Genomic DNA, 22,877 nt, shown 5'->3' with positions numbered 1-22,877 from the left:
GAGCTATCAATAAAGGGGATAATACCAGTCAGATTAATGTAAAAGCAAAGAAACTCATTAAAGCAGTGTATACAAAAGCCTCACTTTTCAATCAGAAGGGATACATGGGCCAAAATCCATCTGCCCATCCATTTTTACATTTACTCTCAGCAAGAGGAAAAAAACCTGCCACGGACACTTTGCTAAAAAAGTAATAAATGTGCTTCCAAAAGAGTGGCTGCCCATGCAGCTCTGGCTGCCCTTGTGCCCCTGCTGCAAACACACAAAGTGTTCCACAGGGACCCTGTCCCTGCCCAGTGGCACAGGGACAATGGCCAGAGGAGAATGTGCTGGCACTGGCAGCTCTGAGCAAACACCACCCTGCCAAGGGAAGTGCTCAGGCTGCACCACACCCAGCAGCAAGCCCAGCTTCTAAATTCAGATCAGCTCCCATCCAGCACCTGAGATCATTAACTCAGGGTCGTGCTCTCAGCCTCTGCCACGGATCTGTGCTGTTTGTCCTGGATTTCTCAGCACACTGACTCACAAAACCCTGTGCTGTGCCCCTTGGTTTTCTTGCAGCAAACATTTCTGCACAGGCATCAGCTGCTTCTCCTGGGTCCAAATACTTCTCCACACACATAATCTGCCTCAAACCTGGGGCAATTCCTCACTGAGAAATTTTTTAAAATCTCAGTGAATTGCCATGTTTTCCTCATGTGAGGCAGAAGATGAAGAAGAGATCAGTATTTCCCCAACACGCTGTGCTCAGTACATGTGAGTGACACACAGATCTACACACTCAATTCCACAGCAGCAATGACTTGGTCCTGTGTTTGCAGCCAAGGAAAGCCAGCTAGTGGGTAAAATCCAGGTCAGTCAGACTTAACTGACAGATCAGGAACAAAATTATTGCTTTTGTTGAAGTCGAAGATCCCACGCTACAGGTGTTGACAAAACCTGTATTTTATGGACGAGCTACTTTTTCAAGTAATAGTGGGATATTTGTCAAGTAACAGAAAGATCCTTTTCTCAGAAGTTCTACACACAGCAGTAGAATGCTTGAAGAGCTTGAAAATTCCAGGTGATCCACCAGAAACCAGAGTTTAGGCATTAAAGCACACAGGCATCTTGGCAGGAAAGCAGAACTATATGGACAAGAATACTGACAGAGAAGTGATCTGGGTGCTATCACAACTAAATTTTACCCCAAGAAACTCATGTGTGCTTCCTCAGATAGTGGGAGCTATGTCCTTCAGGACACAGCCCAGCTGGCTGCACAGTCTGCTGGTCACCCTGCAGAATTTGCAGCACACCTGCTAACTCATCTCAGCAAATGGAAAGAATTAAAAGGAAAACCAGTGCTGGTTGCAACATTCAGGACTCAGAAGAATTTGTTTCTGCAGCTAGATGCTCCCCTCCTCACCTCTTCCCGAGAACCACATTCATATTGCAGGCTTAGTTCAGGCACTTTTGTAAAATGTTTATCTGGAGTAAAAAGTCTGCAAAAATTATTTCTGCATAATTTAAAAGTAGCATTTCAGTCCCATTAGAGGTTGGTAGGTCCCACCACATGATTATGGCTGTTACCTCTAATGACTTGACTGCTGCCACGAGACATTTGGAGGCTACTGTATAGCTGTAGTTAAGGTTTCTTCATAAACACAAATATTTTCCTACCTATTAAAAAGAAAAAAAAAAAATATATATACTAAATGTTTTATACAGACAGAATCTGCTACTATGGAAATAAATAACACGGAGTGGAAAAGCAGCGCGTCAGCTGCAGGGCTCGCTACGCTGCGGAATGTGGCGCTGGCGTTTCTGGAGACTAGCTGCTGCCCGGCAGGAGGATCCCCAGCTCGGGGCCGGCGGCCAGCGCGGCGCTGCCGGAGCAGCCGCCGCCCGCGTCCGTGGGGGCGCCGGGGCCGGGCCGGGCCGGGGCGGCGGGGGGCGACTGCGCCAGCCCGGGCTTCTTGGGGGGAACGGGCGGGGGGTTGCCCCGCTCGGCCCGGGGGACGGTGGGCGATCTGGGCCCCGGGGCCGGGGCCCCGAGCGGGCCGCCGAGCCGCGGCCCGGGCCCGAGCGGGGGCTCGGCGCGGGGCGCGGCCAGGCTGCGGTAGTCCGTGCCGAAGGGCGAGCTGCCGGCGGCGCGGCCGGCGCCGGGCGGGCCCGTGAAGCGCGACAGCACCTGCGTCACCGTGTTCCGGGCCAGCTGCTTGGCCGCGCTCTCGGCCAGCGTGGGCGACGGGTCCCGGGCCGGGGGGCTCTGCGGCCCCGCGCCCTGCTGCTCCTGCTCCGCCTGCGCCTGGAAGCGGTGCCGCGCCGCCTGGAAGCGCTGCGTGACGCCCGCCTGGTACGGGGACTGGTACCCGGGGCCGGCGGCGGGCGGCGGGCGCCTGCCGAGCACGGGCGAGCAGACGGGCGAGGGCCCGGGGGCCGGGGCGGGCAGCGGGGACTCGCCGCGCACGGGGGAGCCGCCGTTCTCCGCGGGGCCGTCCCTGCGGCCGCCGCTCTCGCCCGTGTCACAGTGCCCGTTGGACTTGGCATAGCAATGGGCTGCTGCAGGGGGGCTGGCCGGCCCGGGCTGAGCAGCGCTGCTGCTGCTGCTGCTGCTGCTGCTGGTACTGGTGCTGCTGGTACTGCTGGTACTGCTGGTACCGGTGCTGCTGGTACTGGTGACACTGGTACTGGTGGTACCGGTGCTGCTGGTACTGGTGGCACTGGTGGTACCGGTGCTGCTGGTACTGGTGGCACTGGTGCTGCTGGCTCGCTCTGCCTGCAGCCCCTCGGTCTGGCACGACACAGACTTCACTGCAGGACTGTCAGTCGTCACCCCCCTGGATGTCACCGACGGGCTGGGCTGCACAGCCCCACAGGCACTCTGCTCCTGGCAAGAAGCCTCCAGCTCCTTCAGGGCTTTCTTCAGACATTCCACCTCTTCCTTGAGTGCTTTTGTGCGGTTCTCTTCTCTGTTCAGCTTAGCTTTCAGCTGCTCTCTTTCAATGTCAAACTCTGAGAGCTGCTTTTCTACTTGTGCTTCCATCTGCAAGCCCCGCTTCCTCTTGGCTGCCAGCTCCTCTTCCAGTTTACTCACCTTGCTCTTCTCCTTTTCCAGTTTCAAGCTCAGTTCTGCTGTCTTCTGGCCCTCTTCAGCTGCTTTGGCAGTGGCTTTCTTGCACTCCACGACAAGCATGGAAGACAGTTGCTTGTGGCGTGCCCTTTCCTCCTCCAACTGGCTCGACAGCTTCTTCTGCTCTTTTTCAAACTTTTTCACTTGGGATTTTTCAAACTCCACCTGGAAGTTAAGAACAAGAAAAGATTTTAAGGGTATCATAAAATCTCCTGAACGTAAATAAAGGGCAACACCCCAAAAGGGAACAGATTTACTTTGTATCTTGGAGAAATTACACAGTAAAAAATGAGAATGGCTGAGAAACTGGTTATTGCCCCAGATATCTGCAAAACAGGCTGGAAGAACTCAGCCTGCACACAGTGGCAATTATTACTTAGTAGCAGTTTTATCCTGTGTGAAATTCGACTGGCCTCTATGAGATACACACCCAGTCTGCCACGCACTGATGGAACAAGCAAAGCTCCCTTCCACCTCATTGCCTGCTTTGTCAGTTTGCCTTTTAAAGGCTTTAAAATGCTGATGTGTTATGTGTGCTTAACAAAGGCCACAGCGCTGGAGTAACAGAAAACTGTGGCTTAAATATTTAATAGCATCTGTGAGCAACACCTCCAGGAGATCCTGCATGACTTATTCTGGATTTTGAGTGCTGTGGGCTATCAGCTGCCAGTGCAGAACCCTTCAGGCTCCAGGCTGAAGTCAGATCTCCAAGCATTTGCTGCCTGTGGACAGCTCCCAGCAGTGCTCAGCCAGGGCACACTGGCAGTGTGAGGCTGCTCTCAGGGGGCTGGGGGTGCCCTCGGGGGGGCTCCAGGGGTACCTGCTGTGTGAGGCTGCTCTCGGGGGGCTGGGGGTGCCCTCGGGGGGGCTCCAGGGGTACCTGCTGTGTGAGGCTGCTCTCAGGGGCTGGGGGTGCCCTCGGGGGGGCTCCAGGGGCTGGGGGTGCCCTCGGGGGGGCTCCAGGGGTACCTGCTGCGTGAGGCGCTCCCGCTCCTTCTCCAGCATGTAGGTGACATCGTCGCCCTCGGCCGCGTCCTGCGCGTGCCGCTGCCGCTCCTCCTCCAGGTCCAGGATCACCTGCGGGGACAGGGCAGTGCCAGGGACAGGGACAGGGCAGGGACAGGGACAGAGCAGGGACAGGGACAGGGCAGGGACAGGGCAGGGACAGGGACAGGGCAGGGACAGGGACAGGGCAGGGACAGGGACAGGGCAGTGACAGGGCAGGGACAGGGACAGGGCAGGGACAGGGCAGGGACAGGGCAGTGACAGGGCAGGGACAGGGCAGGGACAGGGACACACCCAGGAGGGACAGGGACACACACACAGGGACAGGGCAGGGACAGGGCAGTGACAGGGCAGGGACAGGGACACACCCAGCAGGGACAGGGACACACACACAGGGACACACACACAGGGACAGGGACACACCCAGCAGGGACAGGGACACATCCACAGGGACAGGGACACACCCAGCAGGGACAGGGACACACCCACAGGACAGGGACACACACACAGAGACAGGGACACACACACAGAGACAGGGACACACACACACAGGGACACACACACAGGGACACACACACACAGGGACAGGGACACACACACAGAGACAGGGACACACCCACAGGACAGGGACACACACACAGGGACAGGGACACACCCACAGGACAGGGACACACACACAGGGACAGGGACACACACACAGGGCAGGGACACACCCAGCAGGGACAGGGACACACACAGGGACAGGGACACACACACAGGGACAGGGACACACCCACAGGACAGGGACACACACACAGGGACAGGGACACACACACAGGGACAGGGACACACCCAGCAGGGACAGGGACACACACAGGGACAGGGACACACACACAGGGACAGGGACACACACACAGGGACAGGGACACAGCAGGGACAGGGACACAGCAGGGACAGGGACACACACACAGAGACAGGGACACACCCACAGGACAGGGACACACACACAGGGACAGGGACACACCCAGCAGGGACAGGGACACACACACAGGGACAGGGACACACACACAGGGACAGGGACACAGCAGGGACAGGGACACACAGACAGGGCAGGGACAGGGCAGGGACAGGGACACAAGGCAGGGACACACACACAGGGACAGGGACACAGCAGGGACAGGGACACACAGACAGGGCAGGGACAGGGACACAGGGCAGGGACAGGGCAGGGCCTTTGCACCAACCACGACACAGAAGAGCTGCCAGGGCAGCTCCAGGCAACTCGCAGAAAAGCAGCTCTTGGACAAGTTCAATACATGATATTACCAGATTGATAATCAACCAAATTCTTGTGGAAGGCACCAGGAAAACCTCACCCTGGATCTACACTCATTTTATTATTAAATGTCTAAATTGCACACTTTTATCCCAGACTGTGCAGTATCATTGGGAGGCTCCTGCTGTGAATGGTGCCCTCATTCCAGAACTGGAATGGAAAGGAGCTCTGGAGCCCTGGGGCTGGATGGGATCCCTGGGGCTGGGTGGGATCCCTGGGGCTCCAAGGGACCCCTGGGGCTGGGTGGGATCCCTGGGGCTCCAAGGGACCCCTGGGGCTGGCAGGGACCCCTGGGGCTGGCAGGGACCCCTGGGGCTGGCAGGGACCCCTGGGGCTGGCAGGGACCCCTGGGGCTGGCAGGGACCCCTGGGGCTCCAAGGCTTTGCCCTGGAGCAGGCTGCACACACCAGTGCAGGAGGGTTGGAGCCCCAGTGCTCTGCCAGCCCCAGAGCAGCTTTTCCTCACACTGAGCTGGAAATTGCTGCTCCAGCCTGTGCTGTGCCCTGCACTCGGAGTTTCCTGGCAGGGCAGAGCTGCTGCCTGCAGGACACCCAGGCACAGGAGCAGCACAGCCCCACAGCTTCTCCCAGAGCCTCTCAGGCCTTTCAGGACTGCAGGCAAAAGTTTATTTTAAACAACATTAATTTGTTCTTCCACTTATGAACAAGATGAGTTCTTGAACTGAAACTGCTTCCCATAAGGACCCAGTGAAGGAGCTCCTTCAGCTTTGACACTGAATTACATGAATAATTGAAATGCTATTAACTCAACAAAAAAGCCAGAATACAAACTTCCCACGAGGCTCTGCTGTATCTCATCACCAAAACTAAGCTCTCCCAACACATGCTCACCATGAATTTTGCAGCTCCTCAGTCTTCCTGAAATTTAAGCTCCCAAGTACTTAAATTTAAACAAGTACTGTTTAAATATCATCAAGTATACAGGAAGCTTTCAGAGAAGTGGACAGGAAGAAGAAAAGGAAAATACCTGATTTTACAGTATGACTTAGTTGGATATTTGGCTGAAAAGGGAAGCACAGCTTTGTTCTTCTAGTGACTCCAGTTTTTGTGGTGGTACAGTCTGAGACATGACCAAGCACTTCACTGGTGCCAACAAACATTAAATAATTCTGAAGAATAACAGGTGCTTCAATAAAGAGGCCAAATGGCAAGAAAATGACTTTAGGTGACTCTGTACTTCCTTGGGAAGCACCAGGAGGTGCCTTCCCCTGGAGCAGCTCCTCAGTCCCAGCAGAACAGCAACAGCTCTGCTGAGAATTCCACCTTGCAGAAACCCTTCTGTGCATTTTGGGAAGCTTACAGCTCCCAGCTGCAAGGCAGCTCCTTTCTGGTGTGTCCTAACAAAAACATCTTCTGTATATTCAAATTCTGGAATTACAACATTAGATATATATATATATATATTGTATAACATATATATGCACTCCTGCTGCACCATCTGCAGTGAGAAGTTTAAACAAAGGTGCAAAGTCCTTTCAGTTCCCAACCCTCAGGGAACTTTTAGTGTTTTTGCTGGAGTTAACATGTTATTAAAATGCAACTACAACTTCTGCACATTTAATTGAGGCAAAACCCACCTTTCTGTGTCTGCTTTCTGCAGCAGCCAGCTGGGATAACATTCTCTCCTGCATGTTCTTGCAATGCTTCATCACCACTTTCAGAATGGACAGAGGATTGGAGCACACTGGCTGCTTTTCTCCATGATTCCCCTCCTTCAGGGTCTCAAAGTCTCTCTGCAAAGCCATCAGAGGGTCACTGATGTTGTATTTCCCATAACGTTCCTCAATGAATGTGTCCCTGTGCTGGGCCTGCAGCACAAAAACAAATCAAAAAACAAATTTCAATAAACTTACACTAGCTAAAGAAGACAGGCCTTGGACTTAATATTCCTTCTCCCCAGTTTTCCATTTAAAGATAATTTAATGCAGTCTGATTAATATCCTGTTATCTGCTAGAAATAAAGGAAATAAAGAAAAATCTTGCTTAAAAACACATCATCTCCACAATATATTCAGCCTACAAACATCCTCATACCACAGCTACCTGCCAGGGCCATGACTTCCATCCCACAGCTGTGGGAAAGGAAGGAAGGTAAGAACCAACTCTTGCTCAACAAAAGATTTAATCATTTATTGTCCCATCAGTGAAAGAAACAGTTGTGTGGTTTCCTTGGCTATGTCACCATCAAAGAATTTCATGTTGAGCAATTAAAGAGTTTCATTCTTGCAAGAGCCATAAATCTGTGAATTGTTAATAAAATCTTTAAAGTTCTCCTCCAGACTAAACAGAGCTCAGTTTCTCCAGAAGCAAGGCAGGATTGATGAGGGTTCCTTTGGTGCTTGTAAGAATTAAGACAACTCACACCTCCCAGGCTCCACATTTCCAGTGCTAAATTCTGGACTTGATGAGCTCAGAGGTCTCTTCCAGCCCCAGTTATTCCATGAATCAGCCATTCCAGCTGGAAATCTGCTTGTTAGGATACCCACAGGCTTATCCTATTCAGTGATGAATGAAAAGGTCTAAAACCAAAATGAAATCTCATAAACAGACAGATATGAAAGTATTATCTGCATGTTTACCACCATGATAAGAAACCATATAAAACCAAATATTTATGCAACAAAAGAGACAGGAGGAAAACCAGACCCAGACTCAAAGGAGCCCTCAGAGGTGTCTTGGCTCAGAGAAATACAATCCCTGATTTCCAGTGGAATGGTTCTGGGCTGAATTCTGAGCATTTGTGCAAACCTGTGACACAGAGCACAGCTCCACAGCCAGAGCTGAGGCACCTGCCAAGAACAAACAGCTGAGCTGAGAGCTCAGCCTGGCTCTCCTGATGGCAGCCCTGAGAGGGTCCCAGGCCAGGGCACACTTTCCTTTGGTGCAGGGCAAACAAATGACTGCTGCAAATAAATGACTGCTGCAAATAAATGTCTGCTCTGCTCTGCTTTCTCTGCCCTGCTCTGCTCTGGGGTCCTCAGTGAGGGCACACACAAAAATGAGGCTTTTCCTCTGAAATGCAAGAGTGCACCCCAGGACCTTTACCTGAGTGTGTTTAATTGATACCAAAGTATGTTTAACTAATACCAAAATGTGTTGAGTTCAGACCAGGCTGTAGCAGTGTGCCCTGCAGGAGGGTTCTGACCCCAAAAGTGCTTTTCCTGCCAGAGCACACCCAGGATGTGTTTTTTCCTAGAAAAACTGCTCCAAGCACTCTGTGCTGCCAGGTGTGCTCAGCTGGGCAGGGCACAGACAGGCAGAATGAGCAGCAGGGTCAGTCCCACAGGGAATGAGCAGCAGGGTCAGACCCACAGGGGATGAGCAGCAGGGTCAGACCCCAGAGAATGAGCAGCAGGGTCAGACCCCAGAGAATGAGCAGCAGGGTCAGACCCACAGGGGATGAGCAGCAGGGTCAGCCCCAGAGAATGAGCAGCAGGGTCAGACCCCAGAGAATGAGCAGCAGGGTCAGACCCACAGGGAATGAGCAGCAGGGTCAGCCCCAGAGAATGAGCAGCAGGGTCAGACCCCAGAGAATGAGCAGCAGGGTCAGACCCAGAGAATGAGCAGCAGGGTCAGACAGGCAGAATGAGCAGCAGGGTCAGCCCCAGAGAATGAGCAGCAGGGTCAGACCCACAGGGGATGAGCAGCAGGGTCAGACCCACAGGGAATGAGCAGCAGGGTCAGACCCCAGAGAATGAGCAGCAGGGTCAGCCCCAGAGAATGAGCAGCAGGGTCAGACCCACAGGGAATGAGCAGCAGGGTCAGACCCCAGAGAATGAGCAGCAGGGTCAGACCCAGAAAATGAGCAGCAGGGTCAGACCCACAGGGAATGAGCAGCAGGGTCAGACCCACAGGGAATGAGCAGCAGGGTCAGACCCACAGGGAATGAGCAGCAGGGTCAGACCCAGAAAATGAGCAGCAGGGTCAGACCCACAGGGAATGAGCAGCAGGGTCAGACAGGCAGAATGAGCAGCAGGTCAGACCCACAGGGAATGAGCAGCAGGTCAGCCCCAGAGAATGAGCAGCAGGGTCAGACCCACAGGGAATGAGCAGCAGGGTCAGACAGGCAGAATGAGCAGCAGGTCAGCCCCAGAGAATGAGCAGCAGGGTTAAACCCACAGGGAATGAGCAGCAGGGTCAGACAGGCAGAATGAGCAGCAGGGTCAGACCCACAGGGAATGAGCAGCAGGGTCAGACAGGCAGAATGAGCAGCAGGGTCAGACCCACAGGGAATGAGCAGCAGGGCACAGACAGGCAGAATGAGCAGCAGGTCAGCCCCAGAGCCAGCCCTGCTGTGCTGGAGGGGCAGCAGCTGGCAGAGCCTGGGGGCAGAGCTGTGCCAGCCTCCTGAGCCCTGCCAGAGGCACAGCCCCACCCTGTCCATGGCCCTCACAAGGGTGGCACTGACAGCAGAGCCTGAGCCAGGGAAGGGAGCCAGAGCTGCCTGGAATGGCTCCTTTGTCATGTCCCAGCATCCAAACCACAAATGATTCCACAAGAGGAGTCACAGAGTGCTGCAACATCCCCACACAGCAGCTGGCACAGCTACACTGGACAGAGACAGTTAAATAATAAAACTTGGCTTTACTCAAAGAGCTGGAGAGATTTTCTGGTCCCACCTGCATTCTGAAATGCAGCCACGTGATTAACGCGAAATAAACTAAAAAATCTGATTTTGCTCTTAAAAGGAAAAGTGTATGCACCACCTTGACAAGAGGCATAAAAACCCCAACCCAAAATACCTTCTCCATGACCAAACTAGAGACATCTGTGCTGTGACTGCAGTTTGGAGCTGGGTTTGAACCCTGCAGTAAACAAACCCAGAGCAGCTCACACTGACAGACACCCCTCCCTCCCTATCTGCAACATCCATCAGCAGCTGTGGACACCCCTGATCACAGCTTCAGATATTGCTCTAGCTTCACACAACAGTAAAAAGGAGAGGAAGGAAAAGAGCAGCCCTGGAAATGGGAGAGCAGCCCTGGATAATGGGGCAGCCCTGGTTGAATGAATCACAGGAAAAACTGCAAGTTTGGGTTTCTTTAGAACAGGGGATCTTCTGTTTTTCTGAAGTATTTATAAAAATGAGTCAGTGAAAGCTCCATGTAAGTGTGGAGGGAATTTCTAAGTGACTCAAGCATTAATAAGTCTGTAAATATGAACTGGGATCTCCATCCAGCTGTGACAGATGACCCCAGTGCTGGCATCCAACACAAATTTGGGACAGAACCCCAGAAGGGCTCCAGGGCTTCCCCTGTGCAAACACACCTTGACCATCCTGCAGGGCAGGGCTCCAAGCCAGAGCTGCACAAGCAGAGCTGAAGGTGATTCCTGCAGGTGTGACAAAGCCATGATCTCCTCTGCTCCTCACAGCACTGGGCTCTCAACTGAATTCACTGGGCTGCTTGGATTTCCTCTTTGGGAAGGAACAAGAAGTTCTTCCTTGCTACTTTGAGCAATTAAGTATTTTCCTGAACAAACAGATGAGACTATCATGACATTTAGAGCTTTCTCAAGTCCAGCTATTCTTCTCCAGTAGCCAGCAGAGCATAAACATTTAATTAAAGTTGTCTAGACTAGAAAAAGTCTTACCCAGGTCATCCTACACTTTTACAAAAACAAACCCAGCGTGGTGCTGGGCTTGCACTGTGCACCTGGAAATGCAGGCAGGGAATTGCAGCCTGTGGCACCTCTGTGAAATTTCAGAGCAGCTGGGGAATGAAGCCCAGAGCTGCAGAGGGATTTCACACAGCCAGGGCTCTGCCATGAGAACACTCCAAAATCCTCAGCACTTCTGCTTTTGTCCTGTCTGAGCTGGGTGCTGCCTCCAATGCAGCTGCTGCTCAACTTTCAGAACAGAAAAAACTTGATGGTGGAAGAGGAACACTCTCTTAGTGAGCCCAAAGTGAAAAAAAATCAACTTAGATCTCAGATCCCAGCACAGAAAACACAAATCCACAGAAAATCAAATTTAAATAAGAAGGAAATAAGGTTAGAAAATGCAGTGTTGGTTAAGGAATGGAAGATTTCATTATGAATTCATGGTTTTCAGAGATGACATACATGATCCACCACCAGCAGTGGTGCTTTGACAGAAGATCCAATTCTGTGCAATTACATCTTCTGATTTAGCACCTCCACCTCTGCCAGATCAAACCTGCAGAACTGTGAACTTCCCACCAAAACACTCAAATTCCAGAAGCAACTCCATGGATAATCCAGCAACTTCCAAGACTATTAAACTGACCTCTCCCAACAAGAAAAGAAGACAACATATAAGCTTGGGGTGCTTTTAAAAACAAGAAGGAATTATACATGTGAACTACCCTGTACAATAAAATTTCCAGAAGACTAAAATTGGGCAGGAGCAGAGAGGGCTCCATGTGGAACTGGCTGGCTCTGAGCTCAGGCTGGGGCTCTGGACCACTGTTAGTCTGCTTGGGAAGAGACAGCTCTGGTTTCATGGGGCAGAAGCAAAATCTGAGTCAACTGAAAAGATGTTTCCTGTGCAGGGAAGCAAAGCAAAGGCTTTGCTTTGTTAGGAAAAAGCTGCTGTTTCCTCTTGGGATTTCCAGGCTGTTTGGGATGAATGGTTCCCATAGCCTATTTCTGTTTGTTTTTTTTTTAAATAAAATATTTCCTTCTACTGAATCCTTGTTTATGTGACAGAATATCCTCTCTCTCTTCAGTAATCTTTACAACCTGTTTTACTGGAACATCAAACAGGGAATTTCCAAGACTTATTTCAAGTGTTTTTTGGACATCAAGTAGAGCATTTCTCTTCCCTGTAATTTCAGAGTTCAGGCTTTAACCTTCAGCACAAGACAAACACACTCTTAATTAACTCTAGCTACTGAGTTTGCAGTTCTCCAGCAACAATTTGCACAGAAGTTCCTCCTTCATGTAGCAGAGAGTGGAATAAGCTTTAAATAGCTCCTTACTGCCTTGAGCTTCCTGATGAGCTTCTCCCCAAGAGAGAGAAGTTGGGAATAAAGGCAGGCTGAGGTCACAGCAAGCACTGAGAGCAGGGAAAAGGGGGTGGGGGCCACTTGCTTTGCCCAGAAATAAAAGTCAGAATGCTGGAGTGGGATTTGCAGGGCTGCAGCAGCTGCAGCTGTGCAGCCCTGCCAGGCACGGGGCCACCCAAAAAACTGCCAAAAAAGCAGCTGGGGAATCATCATGAGAGCCAGAGAGCAGAGCTGGGAGAGCAGGGCTGGGAGAGCAGGGCTGCACACACCTGCACACACCTGGACACACCTGCACACACCTGCACAACATCTGCATACACCTGTCCACACCTATACACACCTGTACACACCTGCACACACCTGCACACACCTGGACACACCTGGACACACCTGGACACACCTGCACACACCTGCCTAGACTTGCACACACCTGCCCCCACCTGTACACACCTGCCCCCACCTGCACACACCTGGACACACCTGCCCCCACCTGTACACACCTGCCCCCACCTGCACACACCTGGACACACCTGGACAACATCTGCACACACCTGCACAACATCTGCACACACCTGGACACACCTGCACACACCTGCCCACACCTGTACACACCTGGAGCAGGGTGAGGAGGGGCAGTTTTTGAGCAAGCCCTGCTGCCTCAAGCAAACAAAATCTGCCCAGGCTGCAGGAGAGGCTGAGGGAAGGGCTGCACAGGGCAGGGCAGCAGCCAGGAGCCTGTCCCTGCCCGAGGAAGGGCTGCACAGGGCAGGAGAGCAGCCAGGAGCCTGTCCCTGCCTGAGGAAGGGCTGCACAGGGCAGGGCAGCAGCCAGGAGCCTGTCCCTGCCAGAGCCCCCTGGAAGGGTCTGTGCTCCTGGGCTGCTCCCTCTATCTAAACAGGAGGCACAGTTCAATCCTCAAAGGGCACTGTACACTGAATTTCTGAGCCCACTGACAAGTTTGCATTGACAGTGCTTTGTGTGAGTCACTGAGCTCAGCAGCAGAGATGAACAGCAGCTCCCACCCATTAACACAAAATAGTTTCTGTCCCAGTGTCAATTGCCTGAGGCCTTATTAGCATAAAACAAGAAGCCAGAAAGCTGTTTCCTGTTTTCTAAAATAAACACAACTTCAGTTCTAATGTATGGAAAACGCTTTAAAAGAGCAGGGGGAGGGAACAAAGTACTCTACCACAGCAACAGAGATCCATTTAAATATTGTTTAAATCCATTTAAGTATGGAATTGTTTCAGAAGGCAAACCTGTGGCTCATGCAACCCTTCCTACACTGAGAGTCTGACTCTCAGATTATGCAACTCTCTGACAGCATCTGGGGTTTCTGGATGATATAAACACAGTCATAACTACAGGAAAAGGAGCACAATAAGAAGTGAGGCTTAAAATCTGTTCCAAGGAGAACACTGAGATTTATGTAGTGGACAGGAAGCTACTTTCAGGCAAACAAGAAAAACAAAAAAAAAATTTTTTTTTTTTTTTTAAAGAGGTTTTAAAACAGAGGAAGCAAACTGAAACACTGGGAAAGAATATTTTGAATACAGTCATTTTGTCAGACAGCAAGGAAGAAAGAGTGAAGGTCTGGGGAGAGGGGGTGAAGAGAGGGAGGAAAGAGAAGAGAGTTCAACAGGCAGAGCCTGGAACCCCCAGAGGAATGGGCCAGTGCCAGCCAGCAAGTGCTGATACCATGAGGGAGAGTGAAACTATTTTAAGCTTTGTCATCTGCATGCAGGGATCCTCTCTGCTAAATGCCAGATGCAGAATGTTTGTCTCCAAGCGTGCAGGAATATAAATTATTGCAGACTGCACTGGATCAGATGACATGTTTACAAATCAAGGGACTCTTCCTCTGCAGGTGCCTGTCCTTTCCTACAATGCACCAAAGGATCTGACTCCAACTCCCAGAACTCAGGACCATCTAAATGTGAAGGAGGAGTAAAATGACCCCACGAAGGGAAATGTGTTTTAGTTACTATGGGGGGAGCAAACAGGTAGACAAAAGTCAGATTTCCAACAGTGACATCTCCATGTTTAACACAGAAAATCCACACTGCTGTGGTTTAGGATTATGCAATCCCCTGAGAAAGTTCAGAGGGTTGAACTCCACCTGCTCCCAGCAAATACCCACAGTGAGCACAAAGCCATGGCAGCCCCAAGGAGATGCAGCTGCTGGGGCAGGGCAGAGCTCAGCTCCTCTCAGAGGGGCAGCAACTGCCCCAGCCCCAGCCCCAGCCCCTGCCCCAGCCCCTGCTCCTGCTCCTGCCCCTGTCCCTGCTCCTGCCCCAGCCCCTGCCCCTCTCTGGGAAATTACAGCTCCACCTGCCCAGTGTGTGCAAGTGCAAATCTTTAATTCAGTCTCAGCAGCTGTTTTTTCTTCAGGGCAGCACTTTTATGCATCAGAACGTGAGTAAACAGATTAGCAAGGTTTCCTTTAATTAGTCACACACAAAGTCTCTCAGCCATGGTAAAGCTGTTGCCACAGCTACTATCAGCAAACAAGGAGGAAAACAGAGAGAGGCCAGAACTTCTGGAGCTGTGCACTCCAAACAAATGGACAGAGCAAAGCTGGAGGTTCCCTGCTGCTGAACCTTTGCCCAGCCCCCAGATGAAGCAGTGACACGACTTTTCCTCCCATGGAAAGGGCAGCAGGGCTGGGCTGCAGCAGCCTGAGGATGAGCTGGAGACCCAGAACAGCACAGCTGGAGAGCCAGAACAGCACAGCTGGAGACCCAGAACAGCACAGCTGGAGACCCAAAACCAGCACAGCTGGAGAGCCAGAACAGCAGCACAGCTGGAGAGCCAGAACAGCAGCACAGCTGGAGAGCCAGAACAGCACAGCTGGAGAGCCCAGAACAGCACAGCTGGAGACCCAGAACAGCACAGCTGGAGAGCCAAAAACAGCACAGCTGGAGACCCAAAACCAGCACAGCTGGAGAGCCCAGAACAGCACAGCTGGAGAGCCCAGGAGCACAGCTGGAGACCGAGAACAGCACAGCTGGAGACCCAGAAAAGCACAGCTGGAGAGCCAGAACAGCAGCACAGCTGGAGACCCAGAACAGCAGCACAGCTGGAGAGCCCAGAACAGCACAGCTGGAGAGCCCAGAACAGCACAGCTGGAGAGCCCAGAACAGCAGCACAGCTGGAGAGCCCAGAACAGCACAGCTGGAGAGCCCAGAACAGCACAGCTGGAGACCCCAAAAACAGCACAGCTGGAGAGCCCAGAACAGCAGCACAGCTGGAGAGCCCAGAACAGCACAGCTGGAGAGCCAAAAACAGCACAGCTGGAGCCCCAGCCCACCTCTCAGAGCTGCAGAACCCAGGGTCCAGGGGGACAGGTTTCCCCTGGGGTCACTCTCAGCAGCCAGCCTGCACTTGGAGCTGTCACTGCCCTTTCCCAGCACCTCCAGCCCTCCTCACAAGCCTGAGATGAAACTACAGCACATCCCTGGCAGAGGAAGGGAAAACAGCCCTAACCTTTGATTAGCTCACTATTTTATACTCCATAATTATCAAGCAGAGGTTGCAATTTTGTTTAATTTCTTCTCAGTCATAAGTGCTTTGCAAACCATGTCAAAGGGTATTCTTAGTGTATTAATCTCCTCACACAAGAGGGAACTGCAGGTTAAATTTCAACAGGAGAGATAACTGCTTTACACTACTGAAGGAAGGCAATAAAAAGCCTCTGGAGTGGAGCTGCTCCATTGGTCCCACTGTATTTCACACTGCAGTACTGAAGGGAAGCAGCTTCTGTGAACACACACAGTGAAGAACCTGATCTCAGGACAGAGCAGAAACCTGCAAGTGTGTTTCAAAACAGAAAACAAACCTCCCACCTGATCTATACTTTTGAGAGGGTAACAATATTCCTCCAAAATAAAAGGATTATCTAAATGCTAGAGCAACTGACAACAAACATGTGCCAGCAAAGGGAAAGAAGCCTCCTGCTGCCTCGAGCAGCCTCCTGCTGAAGGAGAGAAGAACCCACACAGGAATTCTGGCAGACCTTTTCCACAGCAGAAACCCGTGGGTCTTTATCAGAAAGGAAGAAAACAGACATGCAACACTGCATTTCAACACCAAAATGCTTCTTGCACCCAGCTTCCAGCAGTGAATCCAAAAATTATACACAGCATTTACTATGTAACCCTGCTGATATTAAAATGGGATTGTGAACCAGTAATAAATCTCCACCTCTGAATACCAGCACTCTGCACAACTTCAGCAGTACTGTTGCCATGTTTGCTTCTTATCCTGATAACTCAAACCTACCTTTAAAGCCTCTATGACAAGATCTCTTGCTTCCAATTCCCCCTCAAGGATGCTAAACAGTGTCAGTAGTTCTGGTTTGCTGAGTTTTTCCAGATTCATCCTGAAAACCTGAAAAATAATGAAACCTAGTTTAGTAGGTATTTCTTTGGACACTGAGATCAGTGTTTGAAGCTATGATGTATAATCTCCATTTAACTCCAGATTCCAGTATTTTGGACTGCAAATTGCCCTGAGGGGGGATAATTTTCTCTCCAGCCTCCAGGACCAGCTGTAGAAGCAGGACTGGACAATGCTCACCAAGAAGCAGCCAAAGTTAACAGCAGAGGGGGAAAAACAAGGATATTTAAAAGTCATATTGATTACACATCTGCCTCACACAGCTGCAAACAGCACTGAGGAGCTGTGAGGAATGGAGGCCAAACTGGGCCACCCACAGGAGCTGAGCAGGGAGGGATACACTTCTGGGAATGCTGCAGGGATGGGGATGCTGCAGGGATGGGGATGATGCAGGGATGGGATACACTTCTGGGAATGTTACAGGGATGGGATACACTTCTGGGAATGCTGCAGGGATGGGGATGCTGCAGGAATGGGATACACTTCTAGGAATGCCATTATCCACTGATGGAACAGCCCCAAACCACTCCACAAAAATCAATGCCACTGAAAATATACACTTAATTACTATTCTTTAAAACTCTTTCAATATCAGCATTGTTTATTAAATATCATTTTACTGCCTACATAAGAGATCCATCATCTGAACTGCACCTAGAGCAGCTTTATACTCCCTTGCATCTTTGCTGACACACTTAAAACTGTTCAGTTATTACATTATTTGGTTAAAAATGGAAATAATTTTAGACTAAACCCTTGTCTCTGATGCAAATACACCCCTTGATACAGCCTGGCACTTTGCTCAACCATCAAATACTTTTCAGAGAGCAAGTCATGTCCATCTTTCACCACACTGTGTGTCAAGCAGAAAATGATACAGCATGAAGAAGCTACTCAGGGATATCCAGCTGCAGTGGGAAGTGATAAGGAGTTAAATTAGCCCCTGCTGGGGAAGTGCAGCCAGCTAGAACATTCAGCTGAGGTCTAGTTTGTCTGAAGTCACTGCTCCTCTACAGCTGATTTGCATAACTGTGCCTTGGAGAGTTATACACAAAAGCAAGTTCTGTCTTGTTTGTGCCAGAGAAGCTTTCCAGTCACTGGGAACAGAAAGATCTGTATCTTCATCCAGCCAGAGAAATCAGACATGTCCTGTGTGCCCCGTGCCAGGCAGGGAAGATGTGGCACTCCCATCCCTGCCCACACCAATCCCCACAGGGCAGAGGGTTCCTGCTGCCTTGGGCTGCCCAGGGATCCCCTCTGGCTGATCCCAAACCCAGCTGGGCACCACAGATCTGCCAGCATCGCCCTCCTGCTCCCTCTGCACATCCAGACACACTGCCAGAGGAAAATCCAGTTTGGGAAATCTGCTCCTATTTGTCATCGTGTCATAAAACCCTGATCAAGACTTGGCACAAGGGCACAATTTAGGAATCCTCCTGTATTGACTAAAAGCCCATTTCTGTGGGCCAGGGCAGTGCTGGTCACTCGTGGTCAGCCAATGGACCCTGGCAGAGCTCCAGGGGGGAGCCTGGCTAGCTGAGGCCACGTGCAAGGAGTGTGATTTACAACTTGTCATCTCAGAAAAATGGGAAGGGAGGGCAACAGAAGCAGCAAAGGAATGCCAAAGCATGAAGAAGCAGCCACACTGAGAAAAGACATCACCTGGTTCTATTCTTTGATGTTTCCTGTGTTTGTGTTGTGCTTGTGTCAAAGCTGCAGCTCCTCCTGGGCAGCCTTGACAGTGGAATATCCAAACACCAGCTCCAAAACCATCCCAGTCCTTGCCCACACTAAATTTACAGTTCTAGGACTGGATCAATACCAATGGGAAACAGCTTTTATTGCCAGATACTCACCAAGCTACAGCAGTGCTGGGGCATTATAAACCAGAATGAAAAAGGAGAAGCTGCCTTGGATACCTTAGAACAAAGTGCAAAATGTATTTCTGTTAGCCCAGTGCTGAACATGGACTTTCAACATGACTGCATCCACACTTCTCCCTTTAGAAGAGATGATGTGGAAATGTGCAGCTGCATCTGCCCAGGAGCTACCCAGCAGCTCAGCTCACAGCAAGGACAGCTACCAGCTGCAGTTTGGGATTTTACAGCTATTAGTCAGGGCAGCAATAATCTCTACTCCACATTCTAACTACTCCCATTGTGACTTGTACTTCCCAGGGCTGCAGGAATAAGCCATGCTATTCTTACCCTGCCTCTGAAGGCTTTAATGAGCTTAATAACAAACAAGCCCCGTCCTAAAATAGGTAAAAATATTTGAGATAAATACAGAGCAGGAGCCGGTTTGCACAGCAATCATTTATCCAACAGCAAGAGGCAGCATTAAAGGTGCAGAAGTGGCACAGCCTCAGCTTCCTCTGGGGCAAGGGAAGATCCTGCTCTGCCTGCACCAGTGACTGCTGAGGGAGCAGACTCACCAAATCAAGTCACTGCTCTGAAATCCCCACCACAAAGCACCTGCCCTCCCCAGGGACCTGCAGGGACCTGCCAGAGCAGCCCAGGCAGGTGTTTGCTGTGCTGAAGGGGTCACAGGCCCAGCACTGCCTTTGGGGGCCCCTCTGCACCGGGAGCTGAAAACCGGGGGGAAACAAACCCCATTCACCTGATGTTATTATTTTACAGGAACAAGAGGCATCTCTGGATCAAAGGGCCAGGTATTTGAGCTCCTTTTCCCCTATCCAAATCTAGATCCAAATCCATTCCCAGCCCTCCAGGCTCCTGAGCTGACCTTTCCAAGGCTCTTTCAAGCTGCACATCCCTGTGCCTTCCCTCATCCCACGTTCTACCAGATCATGCCAACTCTAATAAATTACCCCGTTCTCTCCCTTGCAAACATTCCCATTCTACCAAAGGGACCTGGGCACTCCAGCTGGGGAACCTGACTCTCTATTTCCAAACCTTTAACCAAGGGATAGAGTTTCCCAGCACCAGAAACAAGATCCAACCATTCCCAGGGCACGTTCCCCCTCTACATCCAGGGGATACACTGAGTGCACTCACACAGATCAAAACCACAAAGACCTTGCTGTTTAGTCTGATGATATAAATATTTTCCCTGAGTCTGAGATACACCACCATTTTTGGACAATAATCCAGAGTTTAGAGCATAAACAGAGATATTCACTTTCTGCTTGCCCAGAGGTGAGCTTCCCTTCAGCTGTGGGACACTGGAGTGTGCTGGGCAGACCCACAGCCACCCTCCAGGGAGATGAAGCTTTTCTAAGAGAGTTATTTCCCACTCTGTCACTGGAAAGAGCCACCAGGAGCAGCCTGAGCGGGCGCTGGGCAGAGAGGGGAGTTATCTGTGGCATGTGGCACCGAGGAGCACAGCAGATAAACTGCAGCCCTGGAGCTCCCCAGCCAGGCTGGTGGCCCTGGAACCGTGCCAGGCTGCATTTCACTGCCCTCACAGGGCAGGAACCAGGAGAGAACACTGCCAGCACAGGGAATGAACCAGGAGAGAACACTGCCAGCACAGGGAATGAACCAGGAGAGAACACTGCCAGCACAGGGCATGAACCAGGAGAGAACACTGCCAGCACAGGGCAGGAACCAGGAGAGAACACTGCCAGCACAGGGAATGAACCAGGAGAGAACACTGCCAGCACAGGGAATGAACCAGGAGAGAACACTGCCAGCACAGGGAATGAACCAGGAGAGAACACTGCCAGCACAGGGCAGGGACCAGGAGAGAACACTGCCAGCACAGGGAATGAACCAGGAGAGAACACTGCCAGCACAGGGCACAAACCAGGAGAGAACACTGCCAGCACAGGGCAGGAACCAGGAGAGAACACTGCCAGCACAGGGAATGAACCAGGAGAGAACACTGCCAGCACAGGGAATGAACCAGGAGAGAACACTGCCAGCACAGGGAATGAACCAGGAGAGAACACTGCCAGCACAGGGAATGAACCAGGAGAGAACACTGCCAGCACAGGGAATGAACCAGGAGAGAACACTGCCAGCACAGGGAATGAACCAGGAGAGAACACTGCCAGCACAGGGAATGAACCAGGAGAGAACACTGCCAGCACAGGGCAGGAACCAGGAGAGAACACTGCCAGCACAGGGCAGGGACCAGGAGAGAACACTGCCAGCACAGGGCAGGAACCAGGAGAGAACACTGCCAGCACAGGGCACAAACCAGGAGAGAACACTGCCAGCACAGGGCAGCCTCACCCTGCACTCCAGCAGCGCTGGGACCAAGGCACAGCCCAGGGCAGCTTCACGATCCTCTGCAAACCCTCGGCTCAAAACTCTTCTGCTTTTGCAAAAAAAGCATCACAAAGAACACAGCTTGTTGTTCTTCCTCTGAAAGCGGCTATTTCCTAAACCTACACCAACACAACAATGCCACGATGTCAGTGATCCTGAGTCAGCTCAATGTCTTTCCTGTGCTGCAGGAGGGGAACTGACCTTTCCAGGAGCAGGGGCAGCCAGGCAATGGCACTCACGGGAACCCAAATGACCAGTCTGGGAAGTCCTGACAGACAAGTTCCCAAAACTGCCTCTGCGTGTATCGGGTGGTGTTTGGGTTGTTCCGATAATTACATATGTTTATGCAATGAAAAAAGCTAACACTGAGTTAATAACTGTGTATCCACAGTGCTACCTGGCATTGCATCACAACCGCGGACAACCAGGCTAAAATGAGGAGTGTTTCTATTTCCTTCACCTTTGTATCTCAGCCCTAAAGGATAAAGGGCGTCACCACCAAAACACCCATCCTCACCCCATTAGTTTTGGAAGTAACACCCAGAAGGAAGCGAAATAGAAGAATTTTGAGCACGGATTTTGTGTGAAGCCCCGTGCAGCAAGTGGAGCTGAGAGAACTGAAACCACGGCAGGCGGCTCTGACCTTCACCCTGCCCGGGAGCCACCGGGGCACCGGCCCGGGCGAGCACCGGGGTCAGCCCGGGACACCGGGGCTGCTGCAGCGCCAGCGGCACGGCGGGGGAACGGGACTGCCCGGGACCGGCACCGGTACCGGCACTGCCCGGGGAACGGGACTGCCCGGGGACCGGCCCGGTAAGGGCTGTCGGGGGCCGGGCTCGGCGGCTCCCGCGCCGCACCGGGATGGCAGAGCGCGGCGAACAAAGGGAAAGGGCGCAGCGGAGCCCGCGGGAAGGAAGCGGGTGCGCGGAGCAGGACCGAACCGGCCCGGCCCATCCCCGCCCGGCCCATCGCCGCCGGGCCCGGCCGCACCGGGCAGCGACGGCCCGACCCCGGTAACGCCCCCCGGCCCCGCGCCCGCCGGCACCGCCCCCGCCCGCCCCGCTCCCCCCGGTACCACCCCCGCCCCAGTCCCGACTGCGGCCGCCCCCGCCCGCAGCGGGGCTCGGCCCCGCCGCCGCCCCTCGCAGCCCCCGCGGGCCGGGCCGCCCTGCACCTGCCTCTGCCCGCCCGCGGGGATAGCGCCGCGCCGGGAGCCGCCGGGCCGCAGCGAGCCGGCACCGGCACCGGGACCCGCACCGGCACCGGGATCCGCGCCCGCCCCAGCGCACCGCACCGACCTGCCCGGCCCCGCGCCGCCACCGCCGCCGCTCCGCTCCCCATCGGCCGCCCCGCCCGCTGACCGACGGCGCGCCCGCCAATCAGCGCCGCCGCCGCCGCGGGCGCGGCCCAATCCGCAGCGGGGGAGGCGGGGCGGGGCGGGAATATCCAATGAGGAGGCGCGGGGGGCGGGGCCGCGGCTGAAAATCCCTTTTGTTCGCGGCGGAGCGAGCGGGCGGCCGTGATTGGTGCGTCACTTCCGGCGGGGCGGGGCCGAGGCGCCGCCCGGGCCGTGGGTGTGCGCGGGCGGGTCCCGGTGCCGGTCCCGGTGCCGGTCCCGGTGCCGATTCCCGTCCCTGTCCTGGTGCCGGTCCCGGTGCCGATCCCTGTCCCGGTGCCGGTCCCGGTGCCGGTCACAGTGCCAATCCCGGTCCCTGTCCCGGTGCCGCTCCCGGTGCCGATCCCCGTCCCGGCGCCGATCCCCTTGCCGATCCCTGTCCCGGCGCCGATCCCCTTGCCGATCCCTGTCCCGGTGCCGATCCCCGT

At 52.9% G+C, this 22,877-nt stretch overlaps 1 protein-coding gene across 1 annotated transcript; it reads right to left on the bottom strand.

Annotated features, from left to right (window-relative positions):
- Nucleotides 1-1,810: 1,810 nt before the first annotated feature.
- On the bottom strand, nucleotides 1,811-22,499 carry CTTNBP2NL (CTTNBP2 N-terminal like; the record flags this gene model as incomplete). Its single annotated transcript, XM_079327031.1, is given in 7 exon segments — nucleotides 1,811-2,575; nucleotides 2,578-2,579; nucleotides 2,728-3,277; nucleotides 4,082-4,189; nucleotides 7,030-7,260; nucleotides 16,702-16,809; nucleotides 22,352-22,499. Coding segments are annotated over 6 exon segments (1,755 nt in total). The 5' UTR covers nucleotides 16,801-16,809; nucleotides 22,352-22,499.
- Nucleotides 22,500-22,877: the final 378 nt, after the last annotated feature.

The sequence above is a fragment of the Erithacus rubecula genome (genome assembly GCF_903797595.1).
Source record: "Erithacus rubecula genome assembly, chromosome: 26".
NCBI lineage: Eukaryota > Metazoa > Chordata > Aves > Passeriformes > Muscicapidae > Erithacus > Erithacus rubecula.
The sequence above is the reverse complement of the archived record's forward strand: the minus strand, read 5'-3'. Positions and strand labels throughout refer to the sequence as shown.